General features: G+C 43.0%; 2 protein-coding genes across 2 annotated transcripts; both read left to right on the forward strand.

Annotated features, from left to right (window-relative positions):
• The first annotated feature begins 3 nt into the window (after positions 1–3).
• mypn (myopalladin) lies at positions 4–17,471 on the forward strand. Its single transcript, XM_087850348.1, has 21 exons — positions 4–453; positions 2,516–3,589; positions 6,617–6,792; positions 6,881–6,932; positions 7,028–7,496; positions 7,603–7,677; positions 7,761–7,902; positions 9,304–9,327; positions 9,684–9,800; positions 9,891–10,656; positions 11,334–12,407; positions 12,499–12,631; positions 13,314–13,391; positions 14,348–14,569; positions 14,654–14,803; positions 14,897–14,976; positions 15,208–15,334; positions 15,424–15,631; positions 15,711–15,876; positions 16,122–16,255; positions 16,357–17,471. Exons 2-21 carry the CDS (start codon positions 2,520–2,522, stop codon positions 16,533–16,535), a joined length of 5,442 nt encoding a protein of 1,813 aa, XP_087706474.1. The 5' UTR covers positions 4–453; positions 2,516–2,519; the 3' UTR covers positions 16,536–17,471.
• Positions 17,472–20,669: 3,198 nt separating this feature from the next.
• On the forward strand, positions 20,670–21,677 carry atoh7 (atonal bHLH transcription factor 7). Its single transcript, XM_006799087.3, has one exon. The coding sequence runs from the start codon at positions 20,830–20,832 to the stop codon at positions 21,259–21,261; it is 432 nt and encodes a 143-aa protein (XP_006799150.1). The 5' UTR covers positions 20,670–20,829; the 3' UTR covers positions 21,262–21,677.
• Positions 21,678–22,877: the final 1,200 nt, after the last annotated feature.

Here is a 22,877-nt window from a genome sequence, read left to right on the forward strand (position 1 = left end):
GCTCATCTGCAGGGTTCACACGAGTGTGTCTGTGTCAGTGTGTGTGTGTGAGTGAGAAAGGTTCGCCAAGGGGCTTCTAATTCTGCAGTACGGAGGTCTGCGATGAACCACAGGAGGAGGAATCCCTACAGCACAGCCCCCCATGACCAATAAGGAGGGACACCACCCAGCCACATGGGCAAGGCCTCCCCCAAAATAACCTGCCACTATTGCACTGACAAATGTTGCTACTTTTACTGGTGACAGGTTACCGTAGCTGCCCGGCTCCACATTTTCCTGTAAACTTCAAGGTTAATTCTCAGCAAGAAAAGCGGGAAGGCCGAGCAGCTGCCGGTGTCTGAGATTTTCCCGGGTGGCAGGAGCCAGAAGACTGGAATCGGCCCCCTTTCAGCACAGGTGCACTCTGAGGATTTACTAGTCCTTCCACAGGGGCCAGCTGGGTTTATTCTGAAGGTAAAAACACACCAGCCCCTAATTTATTTGTTCATGCATCTCGTTGACGTCTGTTGGCATCAGCCTCAGATGCTGTGTGTAGCCTCAGAAACACTGACGCTGAGCCTCAGACAAGCTTTAATCTGTTTCTGTTTGGACCATATGTTCCTGTTTAATTCAATGAGCTTAACCTGTGTGGACTGTTGTGTTTAGTCAAGGGGTCTGTTCATGTGTGTCATCTCACTCAGCAGTGCCACACTTATGATAATTATAGTAGTGTTTGTGTAACTTGATTAATGATCAAACTTATGATAGCAAGAGCCCACAGGTGCATTGCTGCTGCTTTTCTTTTCTTTTTTTTCTTTTTGTTGATTTCCCTTCAGTAAACTGACCCCTCGCTATTATTAGATATGACTCGGTAGGCTTGGAGCCTGTTTGCAAAGGATAAATGTACACAACAGCTGCAGCTTCAGGTCTGTTGGAAGGGCATCGCTGTCTCTCCTAATTGCACTGATTTGAGTGTCAGTGGCATATGTGTACCCTATCTCATGTCTGCATTCAATAACTTGCTCATGCATGGTGTCAGAAAGCGCTGCAAAATCTAAACCTCATAAAAATGTTGATCTGAGGTGGACAGGGGGGTAAAAAAGCCTGCCTGTGTCTCTCAGATCTGGTGACAGCACATGAACCTGATACCCTGTCGAGGCTGAATTTAGGCTAAAATAAAAAGCTATTTTTATTACATATCTCTGCTTTTAACCCCGAGCTCTGCATTCATGTTCTGACTGCGTGCCAAATATTTCACAAGGGATTGTTCAAACAAAACTGCAGTAGCGAGAGTTATAGCTCAGATACTTATCACTGTATAGTTTTTACTGACTCCTTAACACACGACGCAGACAGAAAGCATTGAAGCAAGACGTCAGCTTTAAATTGATTTAACGCACTTCTGAACATAAAGATATGATAAACCTGTCAGAGACCTAAAGAACCATGAATGATTTGTCAGATTTACTGTTTACTCGCTGGGAATCCAGTTAGTTTCTTGATAAACTGTTAACTCAGTGTCATTAATTAGTGGAAATAGAAAATTCAATAGCTATCACTATCTAACAAAAGTCAAAAGCGAAACAGTTAATTTTCATGTTTTGGCATCTTTTGATTGAGATAGAATAAAATAAAACTGTAAATCAAGGATATACATGTCATATATACTGTTTATTAAACATGGCCAAAGTTACTGAAAAGAAAATCATCATGAGTCCAAACACTCAAGCTTCCAATTGCTTTAAAAGCATTCAGTTTCAGATACTGGCCAGAGTGCCTGAGATAACCATAAGAATATACTCCTCTCTGACGTCATACTGAGTCACTTGTAGAAAAAAAAACCTTTCTGAAACAGAACGTGATGAGGGGCAGCGAATCAGAAAGTTGGATTAAATAAAGAAGGACGGGAGTGAAAATGCCTTGTTTCAAACAGAAGGTGAATTGAGGGGCTATACCGAGGCGCCTTATAAGATCAATGACATGTGAAAAATCCCAAGCTACTCCATTAGTGTCCAAAAATTTAAATATGGAGGAAATGAGCCACTATAATATATGTTTGTCGCAGATTTTAATCAGGATTGGATTTGTTTGTACGTAAGGAGTTATTCTGACAACTGAGCGCTGATTGTCAAGCAGCAACTTTTCTAAATGCTTGAAGTCAGCAAATTGATGTTTTGCATTAGTTTGTCCTCAGGAGTTAGATTTCCATGCACAGCTGTTTAAATCTTTTCAATCTCAGATCACACAGGATGCGTGATCACACCACTGACTGCATTAAGATAGAAGCTGAACACGTCAAAATGTATTTGTTTGTGACATTTCACTCTGCTGACATTCACTGATTTACATTCATGTGGATCAGCTACACACAAGTGTGCAGGGTGTCTCGTTTCTTTCACATTTGTTAATGACTTATTTAAGAGGGAGGGGGCAGGAAATTATTCTATAAACCTGCAGAGGATCACATTAAGCCCAAAAGCCTACATGAATGTTTTTACTTACATACTTTTTAAATTAAATCTTGTGTTTATTTTAGCAACATGCAAGAGAACAGCATTGACCAGCCACCGTCGCTGTCTCAGCTGTTAAGGGAGAGTTACCTGGCAGAAGCCACAGCCCAGCAGCGCCACAGCGAGATGAGCCGCTCAGACGCTTCGTCCTCTCGCATTCAGATCTACGGATCACTCAAAGGCAAGGCAGAGGACACTATTGGCCATGGTGACCCCCAGTTTCCAGACCTTTCAGCCTTTCTCAGCCAGGAGGAACTGGATAAGAGCGTGAACCTGGCTCGCCAGGCCATCGGACACGAGCCTCGTGAGGAGAGGGCAGAGGTCAAAGCCTCTGTCACGCCATCTACCCCGTCCAGAATCTCCTCACCCTCAGTTTCTTCATCCACACCCAGTTCTGTTCCCATCTCTAACCCCTCTAATGCTCCTTCTGCTTCCCTCTCAACTGTGCCCCTCACTCAGCCGGAAACTTTCACATCTGACAGAAAGATGCACAAAGCATCCACACGGCAGGACAATGTGATCAGGAGCAGCAGGGACTTTGGTGAAGGATTCCAAGACTACAACAGGTCAGCAAGAAATGCCCCTTACGGTGTTGAGACCCAGTCCAAGAAGGAGTTCCTCAATAAGGCAGCTGACTTCATTGAGGAGCTGTCCTCTCTGTTCAAGGCCAACAGCTCCAAACGGATACGCCCGAGAGCCTGCAAAGCCCACAGGAGCAGGAACCCAAACAAGAGCCAGAACGATGGGACAACTTATCCCCTCGTCGCTGACAACCGGGAGCGCGCAGTCATGTCCATGGAGGTGGAGAAGGAGACACCCAGCCCTCCCGTTACACACCAACCAGTTGCCCAGCTGGGTTCTGAGACAGGACACGTGGAGTTTCAGGACTGCTCGATTACTGAGGAGCACCAGTGTGACTCTGTGCTCCAGGAGGCGGAGGAAGAGCCTCAAAGCTTTGCCTTAACAGAAACTCCATATCCAGCAGAGCCTGTGTGTGAACCGCCTCGCTTCATCCAGAAACTGAAAAGCAGGGAGGTTTCTGAGGGCACCAAGGTCCGGTTGGACTGCATTGTTAGAGGACTCCCTCTGCCTGAAGTCCGGTAAGATCATTAGTCATCATTAAGTTATTCTTTGTTTTGCAGGACACATTTTTTTCAAATGCAGTGTTTGTAAAAGCTCAAAGTGCTGTTGGATTTCCTCAACAGAAGCATCCCAGTGGACTTTTAGCAGCACACACAACGGTCTAATTCAGCCGAATGATTTTGTTTGAGTAGTGAGTACATAGCATGAGAACACAAGGGATACAATGTTACTTTGTACTTCTTCTTCACTACTGTTCAGAAGCAAATATCAAACTTTCTATTCCACTACATTTATTTTGCAGCATTAAGTTAGTGATTTGGTATTTTGAAGTTGAAATTTTTACATAAAAATATATCTTAAGCTTTTACTGCACAATATAATGATTTTTAAAAATGTAACTGTGTTTAAGTATTGCAACAGACATTTATTACAAAGGTAAAAGTTTCGGGGGGGGGGGGGGGGCTTCAGCTAGCCTTCATTTATATGGAGAAAAGCTACTTTCGGCTGTTCCTTCTCCACAAGGGGTCGTCATGGTGAAGAAAATACACTTATATATGTTAATTTTTAAATATATATATTTTATTTGGTAGATAAAATAATGAATTAATGTTATGCCCATGCTTTTTAAACACTGCACACAGTTATACATATGCATGCTAGAGTCCAGCACCTGATAATATTAACATTTCATACATGTATTGGCACCTATGTATGTAACAATGAAATGTCCTGATCAGCATGTATAACTCTGTATTCTTTGCTGATCAAATGCAAAAGATGAATCGGTCTTTTCTGATGTGATTTATATATTTATTTTAAAAGACATATTTTGGTTACCTGTCGTCAGAGCCCGTCTCTCAATTACAAAGTCATTTAGGTTGTAACTCTGGATGAATGACGCAGAGGTTTATTCGGAGATGCAGACAGAAGTGACATGTGATGACGGCCGACAGCTGATTCTGAACCATACGAGTGAGCGTTTGTGTCGATTTATGTGTCGTCAGGGGAGTAAATGATAACCGCGCGAGGCATTCTTCTTTTAAGATGAGCAGTCATACAAATTATAAATCATCAAAAACTACACTGAAAATAAAAAGGCTAGAATTTAAGAACAATTTACACCTTTTACCACATTGAGTTAAAGGCCTCCTGTAACAAAAGTTTAGACATTTTTAAAGAGGCGTCATAATAATAATTGCCACATGCTGTTTTCATGGCTGTTTTGTTTGATCTGTTTTATGTGAATCGTATGTGAGCAACTTTAACCCGCTGAGGTGTCTGACTATAGGGGGCATGGGCTTGTTAGCCCCGCTGCACATTGTTGAGCCACTACCTTATACTTGTCCAGGGAGAATGTAGCTCTCAGCCATTTTTAGACTGGGCTGGCAATGTGAGCTGCAGTCGTGTCTGATAATGAAACTGAGCTCTTGACAGAAGTGTGAAGACTTTGGTAAGATGATTTACCGTTTCTCCCGAGTGGATATTTTTATATGTTTTGTTGTGTGTGCCCCGGTGTCTCACAGATGTACATTTCTGAAGATCTGAGGTGTGTTTTAACAGTTTCTACTTACAAGTCTACTTTCTGTGTTAACACAGAGCTCATTTAATTAAGTGTGTTTTTGTCTGACGGAGCTGTTACCGTGTCTGAATTAAATGAGTCAAAATGGAGTTGTGAGGCTTATATTTTCCATCTGTTCTCAGTGGTGTGCTCTCTCTGATATGTCAGGTTGTAGCATTGTGTGCATCCTGAACCTATGTTTAGCTTTGTGCGTATGTGGTTATGTCAGCCAGTCAGAGACCCCGGGGCTCATGAGGGAATCTCCTCTCTCGTTCTGATCTTCAGAAGGAAAATATCCCAGACAGGTGCAGAAAGCAAGGGTCTTTGGCCCACAGACAAGCCACTTCCTCTGCCACTCATGCTTTCAATTTAGACTCTTACTCACTGAGAGTGACAAAGCTCGGCTCAGACAGGACACAGGCAGTACACATTCCAGCCCGTCCTGCATTCGAGAATCAGGAACATCCCTTTAGCGCTGGTTTGTGTTTTCGCCCTCTGGAAATCTTCAGCTACAGCGGCGGGGGACATCAGAGCCTGCATACTGAACAGAAAACATGAAGCAGATGATCCATAATCTCAGCGTAATCGCTATGATATGAATTAGGACTATGTGGTGACGCATTTCCAGAGAGCAACATATCAGCTCCCCATTCCTCTTTGTTTATTGGCTCAATTTTATAAAGCATCAGTGCCTCATCTCCTCAAAATAGATGTACGCTGACACAGAGGCTGCTGCATATGTTGCTGGCCAGCAGGGGAAGAAGTTATTATAGTTTTACAATGACAAAAAAATAGACTGTTGCCAAGTACAGCTCCTGTCTACTCGTGCTCTAAGAAGGCTGTGCAGTACTAGTTGTGCTATTTAATAACATAACATTTTAAACTGCAGTACTGATGATTGGCTTTAGGACTCAGACCTGGTGTAAGCTGCCTTGAATCTAAACACCTCTCTCATCAAGTCATAAACAAATCATATTTGGTTGCTTTTCATTATTTTAACTCGTTGATGTTAAAGTAAATGATGCTAACTGTTTTGTGCTCCTTGTCATGACAACATCAGCAGTGAATAGAAACAGCGTTTGAAGTGGCACAGCAAGCTGCTGCTTCTTCTCTTACAGGGAAAAGGATAGGGCTTGCTCGTCAAAACATTTCCCTCCAGGCCTGCACAACTCTGCTGAATGCTACCGAGCCAGAAACACTGGCTAGGGACAACTAGGGAAGTGGGAAAGAGGCCAGGCTGGTAGAAACAGTGTCAGCAGGTTAATAAAAAAGAAATCAAACGAAACTGGGTTTAAAACAAAAATGAATGTGACTATAATGGAAACAGATGTTTTTACTTCTACTAGAAAAAAAATCAAGTTAAAGAAAAATCTGAATGATTGTCCTGTAATGATTGGCTTTGTTGGCAAAAAAGAAACAAAAGAAAACTGTCACGGAGATGGAAGAAACTCACCGCTGATCAGTTTACCTTGTTTTTCTTCGATAGGTGGTTCTGTGAGGGAAAGGAGCTGGAGAACAGCCCTGACATTCAAATCATCACCAATGGTGAGCAGCACTCTCTGATTATTGCAGAGGCATTCGAGGAGGATACCGGGCGCTACTCGTGCTTTGCGTCTAACTGCTATGGTACCGACTCCACGTCAGCTGAGATCTACGTAGAAGGTGATTGCTTCTTTCCTCCTTTTTGACACCTTAATATACCGCACTGCAACTTCTTTATTGATACACACCTTCCTGTTCAATCTCACAGGTGCCTCATCTTCCGATTCTGATGTGGAACCGCACTTTGAACATGTAGCCCAGTGAGTTCCTGCCCCATTGTCGTTATCGTCACCCACCAACAAGAGTTATCAACACTAAACGAAACAAACACTTCTTTCTTTTGTGATTTTTAAAGGCTGCAGAGAAACCAACCAAAGTCATCCCCATCTTTACCGTCATCTTTAAATGAAACCTTCCCTCCAGAGGAGGAGGAAAGCGTGTCATCCCAGCCTGCAGCGGCCCCCGAGGAACAACCAGAGGAGCAGCTCTCGCCTCCAGTGGCTGCTCAAACAGCATCTGAACCTCTTCTACCAATCCGGACATCTGCTGCTATACTTCCAGTCTCAGAGTTATCAGAAGAATCTGTGGCATCAGCAGCACATCCTGCTCAGGAGGAAACATCTGTGCTGTCTGTGCAGGTGTTTCCTGTTTCAACAGGTGATTCAGAACTTAGAGAAGCCCAAGGAGCGTCAGCATCTGTCCCAGTCATATCTACTCCACAGCTGCAACACACGGCTTCAACAACAGCTACGTCACAGCCTTTAAACTCAGTATCATCTGTAGTGCCTGTCCTGTCACCTCCAGCACAAACACCCCAGCCTGAGGTAGAATACCTCAAAGGTTTTCCTTTCACTACATATTCTTTATTTTAGTTTAAGTTTATATTATTTGATCCATGAACCCTTTTTTTGGACTTTTTTTCATCTTCAGAGTCCAACTCCCAACCACAGCTCTTCACAAGGATTAAACGGGCAACCCATTATGGCTGCCCCTGTCTTCACGAAGGTAACTTTTCTCTCAGAACGAGGCTGCTCTGTACAATACTGCTTGTTAAGTGATTTAACTTGAAGCTGGTTTTGTCCCATCAGAGCCTACAGGACCTCATTGCATCAGAAGGCCAGCTGGTGGTGCTAGAGTGTCGTGTGAAAGGGGTGCCGTCACCTCGAGTGGACTGGTACAGAGAAGGAAAAATCATGGAGGACTCGCCTGATTTCAGGATCCTGCAGAAAAGTAAGTTCTTTGCAAAAGTCTCAAGTTTCTCCATATTTCTTTCGATTTTTCTGGGAAAATGGGAAATAGATACAGTGATTTACTGAAACATGCAAATATATATGGAAACAAACTATGTAAAGAAAAACAGAGGGGTCACTTTTTGTTCTGCTCTGTGTCAAGATGATCCCACAATATTGAGTTTGATGCTCTGGGGAGGCTGATCCATCACTGATTTTCTAGCCAGGTGTGTTTTTACTACATTGGCTGTGTGTTTAGGATTTTTGTCATGCTGAGAAATAAAGCCTATCAGAGGATTTCCAGAAGATTGCAGGGTGCATCAGGCTCTGTCGGTGCTTTTTAGCACTTGTAGTTTCATCAGTTTTGACAGGCTCTACAGCTGCAAACCATGACAGAGCCTTGGTCGTGTTTTACAGATGGCTGTAGACAATCACTCTTGTACTTCAAGATGTCCTCCACATAATTTGGCAAAGATTTGACTTTCAAATTTGGATCCATCACTCCATAATACCCGTTGTCACAAATTTTCACACCAGTTCTTGTGTAATCTGGCATACCTCAGCCTGTTTCCCTTCCTTGAAAATGGATTCTTGATAATAGATGGATCAAGAGCCAAATGTATTTCTCAGGTCTTATGTCAGGTCTTTGCTGGACCTTCTGACTTTCCCATCCCATTCAGGAGCTTTACATAGTTTTTTTTTTTTAATTCTTTTGTCCTCTACATGTCTAGGTTCCTCAAATTTTCAAGAACACAATGCATACAATGCCAAGTCATTTCAAGTTTTCGACTTCTAGCTCTTTGGAAATCACTTTGTTGGTTTTAAAATTGATTACTTGCTAAGTTATCTGTTACGTGTGGACACAAAACCGGTTCATCCCTCGAGTTAGCTACCTTTTTATGCTTGAATGATTCATAGGTCAGCGTTAAACGACTTTACAAACCTAAAAAACTGTTTTGACTTCTTCTGAAAACAGTCAGGTACAAGGACTGAACTGAAAATGAATGAATACGTAGCCAATGTCCAAAGAAAAAATTGAAATACCTTCAGAAACCCTGGAGAAGTATTGCTTAAGATTACTTACAAGAATGTCTGCCTCTTTAGAAACAAAATATAAAGAAATGAGTGGCGAGTCAAGACATTTGCACAGTACTGTATTAAAAAATTGTCCAAGGGTTAATTTTATGAGCTCCAGGTCCTAAATCTTTATATTGCATTAACAGATTTTAAAGCTCAGATTGTGTATACGTGTATACATCTCTGTATGTGGAATTTACCATCATGAGTATTTAAATGTTTTGGAAATGATTGCTAATAATGAGTCTCCAAAAAATTCATTAACAATAACATGAGCTTCTCCCCCCTGGTTTCATAATGATTTTGATACTTGCTTCTATTTCAGAGCCCAGATCTCCAGCTGATTCAGGTACATATTTCATTCAGTCTGTCAAAAAAGTGTTGACTGCACCATAGCAGCTGCCTGCCTGTATACGATGCTGCAGTGTGTACATATTCCTCTGTTGAAGTGTTTATAGTCCTTGGCTCAAGCTCCTGCTCTTCCCCTGTGCATAAGCCAGGGCTGCTTTTCCTTGAATCTGGACCATATAAGGTAGCCTCCCATCCTGTGTCAAATCACCGTTGCAGATCACTTCAAACAGCCTTAGCTGCACGTAGAGTCATGTATCTTTCTTTTCTGCACTTAAACACTTTGAGAAATCGCTGGGGTGCAGCTATAGAATATCCGACTTGATTGCATGCCACGTTTTTTCTCTTTACCTCTAGAGGAAATATGCACTTTGGTCATTGCTGAGGTCTTTCCTGAAGATTCGGGGGTGTTCACATGTACAGCAAACAACAAGTATGGAACCGTGTCTAGCAGTGCTGCACTCAGGGTCAAAGGTAACACCTCTCTTTGGCTTTAAAAGTCAACAGTTTTCACATTTCTATCCTTATTGAAATTTCTGTATGTGTGTTGCTGGTTGTCCTCAGGCAATGGCAGCAACAGCAACCATGTGAGGTCTTCAAGCAGTTTAATAGTGGAGCCAAGTCAAGTTCAAGAACTTTCCCCATCAGCTCCTGCTGTAAAACCTCAACCAGAGGTTGTTATAACCAGCAGCATTAAGCCGCACTCCAGCACCATTCGTCTTGACCCACTCGTCTCTAGCACCTTACGCCTGGACCCCTTAAACACTAGCAGCCTTCGTCTAGACCCTCACAACTCTAGCATGTTGCGTCCAGACCCCCTCCGCACCAGCCTGCCCAATCTGGAGCCCTCCAGCCTGAGCAGCAGCTCCTGCTTGAACTCTCACAGCACCAGCACCCCAAATTTAGATCCTCTCTCACACAAGGACCTTCTAGGATCCAGTGGAGCACATGGTGCCAGAAAAATTTTCTCATATCCGAAATCCTTTACTTCTCCATCTGCAGCTGAAACTTCAGCACAGCAGGAGTTGTCCAGATCTTCAGCGACGTCTCCTGACATCAGTTCCAAAGTTAAGGGGACCCCAGCCCATCAGAACGGGAGCCCTGTTGTGGTTCCCTTACCTGATCCTCCACCCAACTCCTGCCTAAAGACAGGCAACCTTACAAACCACAAAGACTCACGAACCAACTCCAGAGCAGGCCGACGTGTGCACTTCAAACTGCCTGAGGATGACGAGGATGAACAAAGTGACACATCTAGTCCCTTTGATGAAGACATCACTGAGGCATCATTCAGCAAAGAACCACCACCAGTGCTGGCTAAGCCTAAACTGTGAGTAGAGCAAAAAGAAAGCAACGACACGTTGCTGAATTTTGAAAAAGTGCGTTGTTGGCAACAGTACAACATGATGAAAAAAAAACATGCGCTCAGATGGAGATTTTGTACATGATTTACCCAAATTCGGTCAAACTTTGAAGTCTGTGTTGAAGTGTGTTTGATGGGCTGTATTATGAAAAAAGCAAATGAAGAGGTGGGTGGTTCCTCCTCCACTCGCTCAGATAGCAGCTCTAATCCTTTCAGTTCATAAATGAATGCATGCGGACTTCAAATGTGGACCTTCAGACTTTCTAAGACAAAGGATGGCGTTTTCTATTTGTAAGTTTGCTTCTGTGCATTTATGTCGATCGGTTACTTCTAATAATGCTGTAAATCACATCCTGTTCTATGATTTAGCTTTTCTTTTTCTTCACAGGCTAAAACACAGATAAACATGAAAATAATTTATTGTGAGCCGATTTGCAGTCATTTCATGGTTACAAAAGAGGCAAACATTTTGTTTTCACTGAAAGCTCAGTGTATCTAAAGCTCGGTCTGTGTTGTTTATGGGCTGCTTGTTGGTAGTCCATAAAAGGGCAGAGTATTCGGCTGGATGCTGGATGCACTGAGCCTCTCTCGTCTTCACCATGTATAGTTTTGGTTCTTTGATTTTGTGTCTGTTTGATCAACAGGGACCCAGCTCAGCTCCAGATCCTGCACAACCAGGTCCTCATGGAGCAGCAGCAGGAGACTGAACCACAAACGCAAACCCCCGTCCAGCCTCAGTCTCACCCACCGTACCAGATCCAAATCCAGCCCGGAGTCCAGACCTCCCCTGAAGCTCCACTGTGGTCTCCAAGAATACCGCACGTGCCGCCTTTACATACTACAACAGCCCTTCAGCAAACCCCCCACTCAGCACCTCCAGTGACCACCACCCCACATGCTCCAGGATCAACGTCTGCTGCAGCACTCAACACCACCTTTTCACCTTTTCTTAAAACTTCCCAAGCTTCCCTTTTGAGCTCTCCTCCTTCACTTCCTCAGCATATGAAATCCTCACTGGTGACCTCCCCCCCACCTGCCCCACAGCTAAACTCCGCCCCTTCTCTCAGTACAGCACCTGTAACCCAGATGAACACCATCCATGCCTCCCATATTAACCTGTCCCCTGCATCTTTTGCCAAAACTGCACCCACAGCCCAGTTTTACTCTCCGCCTGCACCAAAGCTCAACACGGTCCCTACAGATTCGAGCCCGGCCTTGCAGCAGATCACGTCCCCGGCTCCTCTTCTAAGAAGCACCCACGCCTCCCTCATGAATCTCACACCTACCTCACACTCCTTCAACTACATCCGACCTAAAGAGTTTGTAGCCGCTCAGACCCTCTCACCGGTCAGGAGTCCTTCCCCAACAGAGTCACCAGTACCACTATTACAAGAGCTGGCTGCTGAGCTCAACTCCTCCGCGGCTAGCTCCCCTACTCTCCTCCCACCCCTCTCCCCACCACCCAGGATTTTCCCCACAAGGGTGCTCAAGTCTCCCACCAGCCCACCGTCTCTCGTATCCTCGCCTACACCGGGGTCAGTGCATAGCTTGTTCGTCCTAAGAGCCCAGTCGCCCCCTCAGGCTTCTTCTCCCACCTCCAGCAGCTCCACCCCGAGTCCCATCCAAAACCCTGTCGCCTTCCTCAGCTCCGTCCTGCCATCCCTGACCCCGAGCCAGCCCACCAACTCAATGGGCCTGCCCAAGGGAGCTCCGTTAGGGTATGCCGTGTCTGACAAACGACTGCTAATGCGAATGTGAACTGTCACACGTTCTGCCATGTGTTCTGTTTTTTGCCCTCTGTTTATTCAGGCTTCAAAAGAAGGCACTGAAGATCCGCCCTCCGTCAGCTGAAGCCATCCGCGAGAGCAGAGAAATTATCCTCCTCGACATCGAGAAGAAGCTTCGAGTTAAAGACGACACTCCACATTTTGTACATCAGCAGGTACTAGGTGGTCTCTGTGGCTTGACTGCCTATTTTGTACCGATGAAGTGGTGAAGAAAATAGAACGGCGCATCAGCAAAAAGATTTTTCTTAGCCCAACGGGTGAATCCGGTGGTTTCTCTCGCCTCCACTGGATCCCCGCTCATCGGTTTAAAATATTAGTATGTGATCAATAATTGCAATAGAGTTTTTAATACTTTTAAAGATCATATTTTATCGAGTATTAACCAGTGACTGTGCTGCATTCTCACATCTTGTTGATGGGGACATTTATACGAAACCTCATTTCCAAAAAAACAACAATTGTGATGCAGCGTAAAATGCAAATGTAGCTAATCCGCTGATCATTATTTAAGACGACACATCAAATGTTTAAACTTTCAAATACTGTTATATATATCATCCCTTTTTAAATGAAATAAAGGGTTTACATGATTTTTGAAGCATTACATTGTGTTTTTATTTTTGCACAGCATTCCAGTGTTTTTGGAAATGATGAATACAGAGCAGTGCAATCATTGCCTCTCCCGGTCATTAACTGTCATTCATCTTCTGGTGTCAGTGTAGCCTAACAACCTCTGCATGCTAATAATAACAGCTTGTGCGTTATTCCATCACTCTGTGTTTGTATGAAGGGTTTGTGTGTCTTTGGTGTTCTTCATCCATCCCTGTCCTTTCATAGAAGCTGAGTAATGAGGGGAAAACAGCGAGCAGGCCCCTCGGACCAAACATTGCCGCTACTGTCATTAACTATGATGAGGTACACGGACCCGACCCAAGCACTGCTTTGCTCGAGGCTGTATGGGTTATACTTCTGTTTCAGACACAACTTAGGATACTGTCATCTACAGGGGTGCACATAAGTGGTCCGCAGATGTCAAAATAAAAGGCGCACACCAGCTAAGAAGTTGCAACGCGCGTTTGCGTACATAAGATTTTCTGAAGGAGGACAGACAAGCTCCTTCAAGCAATTACTTTGGTGTTCCTCCACCTCCAAAGAAATGTCAGAAGGAGTCTGAACCACAAAAGAAGCGCGTATTCTCGGAAAAGAGGTTGCAGGAGGTGAGCTGGCTTAAAACAAATGATGAATGCACAGAGATTTGGTGCAGAATATGCCGTGAAAATCCCACTCTAGCGGACAAAAACACTGCCTTTTATATGTACGCAAACACACATTGCAACTTCTTATCTGGTGCGCTTCTTTTATTTTGACAGTGCATGCGCACCTGCGGCCCACTTATGTGCACCCCTGGTCATCTACTTATCTAGTTTCCTTAATATCTCTAATCCAGCATTCACGCTTATGTTAACTAATACAGAGCATAACCCATAACTCATCTTCCTCTGTTCTCTGTTTTACCCTCAGTTTTTGTGATTAGGTTAGATAAGCCTTTTTATTTAGCTTAGGTGTTTTTTTTGTTTTTTAACCTATCAGCAGTGGTGCTCCCAGATGCTACTGTGTGGTCTTTCAACAACTGGTTTAAAGTCTGCATCTTTTTTTATTATGAGGTTTGAGTTTTGAGATGCACGTTGTCTCATGTTGCCGATTACTGCAAACCTCTCTTATCTCCCTGAGTTGTGGTTTCTGTGTATCAGGTGTGCATGTTACTGTAGCCATTTATTGTCAGGCCAGTCTGTGTGAGCAAACGGGGGACACGGTCCATGCAGCAGTATGACTGTTGTAACTATATTTATGTCGTGCTTCTCCTCCACTAGGAGTATAAAGTGTCCAGTTTTGAGCAAAGGTTAATGAGCGAGATCGAGTTTCGCCTGGAGAGGACGCCGGTGGAGGAGTCAGACGACGAGGTGCAGCACGATGACGTTCCCACGGGAAAATGCATTGCACCCATATTTGATAAGAAACTAAAGAACTTCAGGGCTATGGAGGGAGTGCCTGTAACTTTCTCATGTAAAGTAGTGGGAATCCCAGCACCAAAGGTGAGAGGTCAACAGCCAGGCTATGCAAAAACATCTCTCACTTTGACCTCAGATTTTGTCATTCACACCTGTGGCTCTCATCAGGTTTACTGGTTTAAGGATGGCAAGCAGATCCTGAAGAAGAACGTCCATTGCAAGAAGATAAGAGAAGGGGACGGGACCTGTGCTTTACACATAGAATCCACGACCAGTGACGATGATGGAAACTACACCATCATGGTAGCCAATCCACAGGTGAAACTTCTGACTTATATCCTCTTCATGTTATCAGCACCTTGTTCTAGCTGCTCGAGCTGAGCTGTGATGTGATATTTCACTGATCACCAGGGGCGAATCAGCTGCTCAGGTCATTTAATAGTCCAAACGGGACCTCCCCGAAACCGAATGACACCCATTCATGCTCAGAGGTGAGTGTGCAGGGTGAACAGGCAAATATAGATTATCCTCTCTGATAGTAATATATAAGTCATTCTGTTTAGCATTTGAAAGAAACATCTAAACTTTTCAGAAATATTCCTATAAAAGTAAACATAGTGTTATTGATATTCTGGGATCTATTCTTAGTGGCCATTTACAAAACCAAGTGGATTCATGTGTGTGTTTCCTATAACATGCTGTGATCGCCTCCACGTTTTCAGGGTGCGGAACCGCATACAGGAAGTTGAAGGTGAACAAAGTCAGGGGCGCTTTTTTCAACCTCACTTCCTCCAGGCTCCAGGGGACATGATGGCTCATGAGGGAAGACTGTGCAGACTAGACTGTAAGGTAGGCAGGAGGTCCCCGTGTGCCACTGAAGCCAGGAAGAATATCGAGCATCTTGCCTCCCCACACTGTAACATGTTTCTGTTCTCCAGGTGAGCGGCCTACCCAACCCTGAGCTCATGTGGCTGGTCAACGGGAGGCCCGTTTATCCAGACCTTTACCACAAGATGCTGGTGAGAGAGAACGGCGTCCATTCCCTGGTCATTGACCCTCTCACTCAGAGAGACGCCGGCACATACACCTGCATCGCAAGCAATAAAGCAGGGCAGAGCTCCTTCAGTCTGGAGCTGCAGGTTGTGGGTAAGGACCGAATACGATTGGGACTTTTGCTTTTTGACAATCCCAATGTGGACATTTCAATTATACATATTCGTTTTAGAAAAGGAAAGGAAGCACCCACCCCAGTTTGTGGAGAAGCTGCAGAACATGGGGATTCCTGAGGGAGCTCCAGTAAGGCTGGAATGTCGCGTCGTGGGTATGCCTCCTCCGGTCATCTTCTGGAAAAAAGACAACGAGACTATTCCCAGAACTAAAGACCGAATCAGGTTAGTAAGAACTCCGACTCCCTCAGACACGGTTTCAGAGCCGTGGCTTGATTAGAAATGAATTTAGAAGCCTGAGCGGTTAAATTTGGCAACTTTAATTCAGATGTTATACCCGCTTTCCTCTTCTCCTCCTCTCTTAATTTCCTGTCTGTATGTCCAATAAAAAGACACGGCCAAAATCCATATAACAAATTTTAAACTCTTTTGAAATTGAATCAAATTTCTCTATCATCTCTCTACCTCAGCATGACCCAGGACGCCACAGGATATGTGTGTCTCCTTATCCAGCCGACAACAAAAGACGATGCAGGCTGGTACACAGTGTCAGCAAAAAACGAGGCTGGAGTCATTTCATGCACCTGCAGACTTGATATATATGGTAAATATTCTGTACAGCTGAGTAGCTATCACTTTTATTAAGAAATCCACGGCATTTTTGGGTACGTCACTCTGTGTAGTAATGCTAGCTACCACCTTTAGCACAGTGGCATCAGAGCATCCCCGCACCCATGAAGAAAACTCCACGAACAGGAAGTCGATACGCGGCTCTGACAGGCCAGGGGCTCGACATCAAGTCAGTGTTCCCCACGTCGGACACCAGCCCCATCCTGTTCGCCAGCTCCCCACCGGAGGCCACACTGGAGAGCGAAGAACTGTGAGAGCTGGCGCAGGGGGAGGGACCCTCCAAACAGATACTGCGACCTCTCTGAGGAGAGCGATTACCTGAGCAGATTTTGTGTGATGCATTTGAAGTGACGGATTCAGATTAGGACGGCAGAGATTTATTGTGTTAAAGATGCAGCACTGATAGCGGGGGTTTGTCACCATTCCTATTTACTCAAGTTATACAATGAGTGTTTCACCTACAGAAAAAAATAACAGATTTGCAAAGTCTTAGCTCATGAGCCATCAGTGGAGTTCAGTTTCATGCGTGAAGTTTTTGAATGAATCTGTTTTATTGTCAACATCATACTTGGCTATGATGGCGAGGTTGCTGAAGATCTGTTCTTAATATTTTGTCCTCTACTAAAGAGTGGTCCTGGCACCATGTATTTGTACTGCAAATCACATATATACCTGTATTGGTAGCAATAGTTTCTTTAAGACTTTACATAGAAAGTAGTTTGTATGTTTTTATTTATAGTATATATTAGACGTTTGAATGTGCCATTTAGATCGGTGTATTTAAATGGCTCTAGGAGGGTGGGGTTCTTCCTTGAGGTTCATCACATTTTGCATCACGTTTTTCATGTGCATGTTTGCCTACGGCTGATGAAGACTACGAAATAACTAAAGAAACACGCAGGCTCTTCTCATAGTCATTATACAGCCATGTTCAGCGCTCACCGGTGCCTTGATTTCAGGTGAGATAATCGATCTGCTTAAAAGCAAACTAAAGTTCAAGAAGTGTTACCCAGAGGAATGAGTCTGAAAATGACTGAAAATGCGTCACTGACAGTCGTATACAACAAAAGCAGCCATTACTACTGAGCATTCAAGTAAAAAAAAGACTGCAGGCACACATTCAGCTAATGTAAAATTGCACATTGTAAAATAGTTTTCTCCTTCTCAGAATGAAGTTATATTTATTCAAATGGGTGATGTGTTTTCTTTGCTGGAACAGCTCCAAAAGCACCTAAAAAACATCTTCTCCATTTCCTTCTCGGGTCTGTTTGATTACAGTTCATTTAAATATTTTCATCTAAGAGGGTTTTAAAATCCACTTTTATTTTTTTTTGCTTTCACGATTATGAGCCTGTTTTGACTCTGCTCTAATTGGAGTCCTATTAGCTTAAACTAATGCCAAATACAAGGCAAATGGGAAAGCTCAGAAGCCAATTAAGCATTGCTAATCAGTCCAATTATAGAGGATGAGAGTTCAAACAGGCATAAAATTATGTTCACCTTACGTGACCCAATTATACTCGCTGCCTCATCTGACCAGCTGCCAGGCCTACTTGTTAACTGGGTGCTGTGTGTGGGTGGGTGTTGTAAAGCAGTAAACAATCAAGTGTTTTGTGGGGTTTTTTTGTTTGTTTGTTTTTTATTCTTAGATTTTTTTTAAGCTTCATTCGTTACACTTACAGCTCATTTCGTAATGAATATTGCTTTGATGTCTTTTAAAATACGTTAAACCTGATAACTGTTACTGTCTCCATTGCACTGTAACATCAATGTGCCGAACACAGTTTTGTAAGTAACTGTCACAAAATACATTTGATAAGCGCTCACATGTGTTTGAGGAGAGGTTTAGCACACAAAGCATTTCCTCTGAAAGCAAGTGTAATCTTATTTAAGCTGCTTGTTTAAGGTAAGGTGGATCCTGATGATAATGAGATTTATTAACTCAATGTAGATTAAACCTGGTCTTACACTTTCGCTTGCACTAAAGCATACGCTTTCTTCCCTAATCTCTATTTCTCCACGAGGAGATCTGGATTTCTGAGGGTGCATGATTCTCTCAGAGCAAACCAATCACTCCTCAGATGTGACATATGGCTTTTGACAGAGGGGCATGGCTGAGCCATCGGTGCTCCGACATCCAATCGTATGAGGGGCTGCAAAAAAAGAAAAGGGTGGAAGGCACGTAAGGGCAGGGCAACGTCGAGACGAGCCCCTCAGACAAGACAAGCAGCAGCTGGCAAACTGCATCAATCTGTAATCAATTAACCAACTGGTAGATGGGATTACATGCCTAACTGCACAGCTAACCAGTCCATCCCAAAATGACCAGACAGCATCAGCTTGTGTGCTTGACCCAATACCAGAGACGGGCATTATGCTCGGGCTTCGACAGTGATTAATCATTCATAACCTGCCTCTACACCCAAGCTTTGAGCCTGTCAATACACAGTGGCAGGAGCTGCATGTCCTTCCTGACAAAGAATGACAACAAAACACAGCAACAGCAGCAGTTAAAGAAAAAGAGTTATCATGTAAAAGAGCTGGATTATAAACAAAAGTGCTGAATTCAATGTTTGAATAAAACGCATGAGTCCCTTTTTTTTTAAGAATACAATCTTATTATGTAAATTAGAGGTGTCAAACATAAGGCCCAGGGGCCAGAAGAAGCCCAGCAATGACTCCAATCAGCCCCTCTGGGCAACTTTGGAAATTGTGAAAGAGGGTGTCGATTTTTAACTTTTAACTGTATTTTCATGTTTTACTGCATTTCCTATTGATAAAGACCTCAACTGGTATTCAATAATGAACTGAAATAGTTAAGTAACAGAAAAGTTCCTGTTTTCTACTACGTACTGTAAAAATTTCTGTTTGTTAGTTGTTGTTTTTTCTCCATGGTAAAAAAAAAAAAAAAAAGCAAAAAGAAAATAAATACAATACAAATGAGATCTACTGTTGCACTTATTTTTCATATATTCAGACATATGAGTGATTAAATGTTTATTTAAATGTCTTTACACTGACCCACTTAAGATCACAGTGGGCTGTATGTGGCTCACAGTGTATTATACTGATGGATTATTAAAATCTGGAAGTTTAATATTTGATTCCATAAGTTTTAGCTGCACTTCATCTCAGAATAGTTACCTAGAAGTACATTAAAACATGTAAGTACAGTGCAAGTGTGTAAAAGTGATGAAAACATTGCTATTTTGAAGTCAAATGACATCTATGGTGTTTCAGCAGAATAAGTCTGAGTGTCACTGGAACCTGCTGAATGACAGCGTGGGCAGATGGGAAGGACAGACAGACAAATTATTCTGTCTGTTTAATTTTCTCGGCCGACTAAACAGATCAATTATTTATATTGCATGCAGACCCAAGTACATAAAGAACATTAATGCATCCCATACACTCTCATTCATTACCAGCCAAAACACTGATAAAAAGTCTTAAAAGACAATTATAAAAGTCTCCACATCTGAACATAAACTGCTGCCACACCCCCCCCCCCCCAAAAAAAAAAAAAATCCTCCACCGGTGCAGTAATCTTTACACCATCTTGCTCCGTATTGTTTGAAAGTCATAATCCCCTGATGTGCTGTTAATGTCCCTCAGGTTACAGGCCTCACTTACACTCGCGTTGCCTCAGGCTAATCTCAGATTATGGTTCTCGTCGCACAGAGGCAATTACATTTTAAGTGAAAGGCTTCCTCTCGATGGCTTATGTGACTTAATAATCGCTTTATAGCCAAGAGTCCATATTTAATTTATATCTAAATCAGGTATGTTGTAAAGACTGAATCCTGACGGTTAAAGACAACAACGTAAAAGAAACGTTAGACCTGAAAAGACTCATTTATGTACAGATTGAAAACTTCCTTTCACGCCTTTAGAGGCTGAGACATAAACTGGATTTTTATAAAATTCCTTTTGTGTTGAAGTTTTAGCTTCTAATACAAGAAATCTATTTTTGCATTTAACTTAATTAGAAGTCCAGCATTTATAGTTTATTAGTAGGTTTTACATTAGAGCTTCTACATAACTGAGTAGTATCTACAATCTTAGCCTCCATTAGTTCGTTTGCATCCTCAGCACTGGTGAGTGGAGCTACCAGATGGTAGACTTTTGGTCTTTGTGACACATGGCTCCGAGTGAAGCCATGGCCAGATAGTCCAGCCCAAGATAATTGGAATTTCATTAAGGTTTTGTGTGTGTGTGTGTGCCTAGGAGTGGGTGTGGGTGTTTATGAGTCTCCATGGGTGTGTTTTTCTCTATGAGCAATATTGAGGGTGGGGGTGGGGCAGGGGCTCCACCTGCTGCCACCTGTTCGTCTGCTTTGTCTTATAAAAGCTGCCCCGATGTCTCCAGGATCACAGACACCTTGGAGTCTTCAGACTGAGCACTCCTTGGAGTTGTAAATACTTGAGACCCCTGCACACAGGGAAAGCCTTGGAAAAACAAATAAATCAAAGCTCAGAGAAGCACTGAATCTTGAAAGTAGGAACCTCTCTGATAAATCTGATTAGTTTGAGTCTTCAATCGAAAACCATGAAGGCCCGTCGACCCAGCTGCACCGACTCTGGATCCGAATCTTCAGAGCTGGACTCCAAGAGCCCGGAGAAGTACGAGACTGCCACGAGGCGCCGGATGGCTGCCAACGCCAGAGAGAGGAAGAGGATGCAGGGCTTGAACACAGCCTTTGATCGCTTACGTAAGGTGGTCCCACAGTGGGGCCAGGACAAGAAGCTGTCCAAGTATGAAACCCTGCAGATGGCCCTCAGCTACATCGTGGCCCTCAACCGGATCCTGACAGATGCCAGGAGGCACACTGGTTCTCACAGGCAGTGGCTGGACCTGCAGTTTGACTGCGTGCAGCCTGAAAACTACTCCTGCCTCATGAGGTACGACTCCGCTACCGGACAGGAGTACATCCACTCATCGCTCTCGTATCAGTTTGACGGGCACGAGGTGCACGCGTAAACTGCTCCATCGAGTAGATAATCAGTCATGTTGTTGGATGTGAATGACAATGTGAATCATTTTTCTCCAGTCTAGGAGACAGTAAATACATTTGTATTGCATTATTTTCATTTTGTATGACAATCAAAGAGTCTTCGGTTTCGGCTTGAAGCCTTTCATTTGTTTTTGCTAGGAAACCCAGCAATGTTGAGCAAGTTTTTGTTCAGAGTATAGCAATGAAACAACTGTAGTGTCATTGCAGACCGTTAGATTGTACTGAGGATACAGGCAATGTTGTATTTTTTTTTTAATCGGTTATTTTGATGTGGCCCTAAAAAAGCTGTGCAATGTTTGATGGATTATGCAAAAATCACTGAGGTCTTAGATGCACAGCTGATGTCCAGATAACGAAGGTAACTATTTTCCCAAGGTGTAAATGCATGTTTGTAGATTTGAAGAAAAAAAAAAGTATGTTATTTTTCAACAGACTTTTTTTTTAATTATAGTTTTTCATCAAAAATAAAATTATTTTGTATGAAACTTTATAAGTGTTGTTTTTATTGGTACAGCTGTGAGGTTTTCTCACTTTACACACCGTTTATTGCTATTTAAGTTTGCAAAATATACGTATGAAAAAAAGCTAATTTCTGAGTACTTCATACCAAAACTGTGACGTTTAAAGTATAACATTTCCCAAACATATTTCTCTTACTTAGAGAATTCTGGCATTTAAATGCTTATAATGTCACTTTGCGTGAGGAATTATCACTGGGAAGAAATAATTTACAGCATGGTTTGTGTTGCACATGTCAAACTCCCTGTAAGAGCGAAGCCTCACTCTGCAGCCTCGGTATTAAATCATCCTTTAGTTTGAAGGTCCTGTGCTTTGAGATAAGACACTTTTACATCACGGGGTGGAAAATAGCCTTTGTGATTAATTTGCATCATTTAGCAAATCAACTATCAAATTTACTTGATACATAAAGACTTTTCTTTTAAAAAAACAGTACAATCATTTAGTTTTGCTACAGGATAGTTTAATGTAAGCAGAGATAATCATCAGCGACTCTTACAGCCACAGGGCTACCCATCTAAATAGCCGTCATGATCATCATGATCATCATGATTATCATAAGCCACTGAAAAGCGATTATTACAGATATGAGTAAGTTTGAACAGTGGCACAAGCCGCAGCAGATTAAGGAAGCCTGCGTGCCAGATTCTACCACCGCTTCAGCAGGGGAGCAGAAATTAAACTCTATTGTGTGGCAGTGGGTGTGCGTAATCGCTCTGTTCAGAGCCAATGAAGCATGAACGCCCATAGCTGGCCCCAAACTCTATCCGCGTTAAGATGAAGACATTTACAGCAGTGCTTTAGCTGTAATGTCCAAACACTAACGCATTAAACTCATCTGATTACCCTGCTGTTCTTTTGTGTAGCTGTGTTTGGATTTAAGTGCTTAAGACTGTAATACAAGTGGCTGGTGCTGCGAGAGGCTTGTTATAGCACTAGGAGATGATGCAAAAATTTATAAATGGAAGAGCTAAAAGTGCATAATGGAAACTATTCAGAGGCTGTAAGTGAAACTCCAATTAGACTCATTAATTCAGCCACAAGTGGTGAACAGTTGGTAACA

Source organism: Neolamprologus brichardi, chromosome 13 (assembly GCF_056152115.1).
Source record: "Neolamprologus brichardi isolate AB-2024 chromosome 13, ASM5615211v1, whole genome shotgun sequence".
NCBI lineage: Eukaryota > Metazoa > Chordata > Actinopteri > Cichliformes > Cichlidae > Neolamprologus > Neolamprologus brichardi.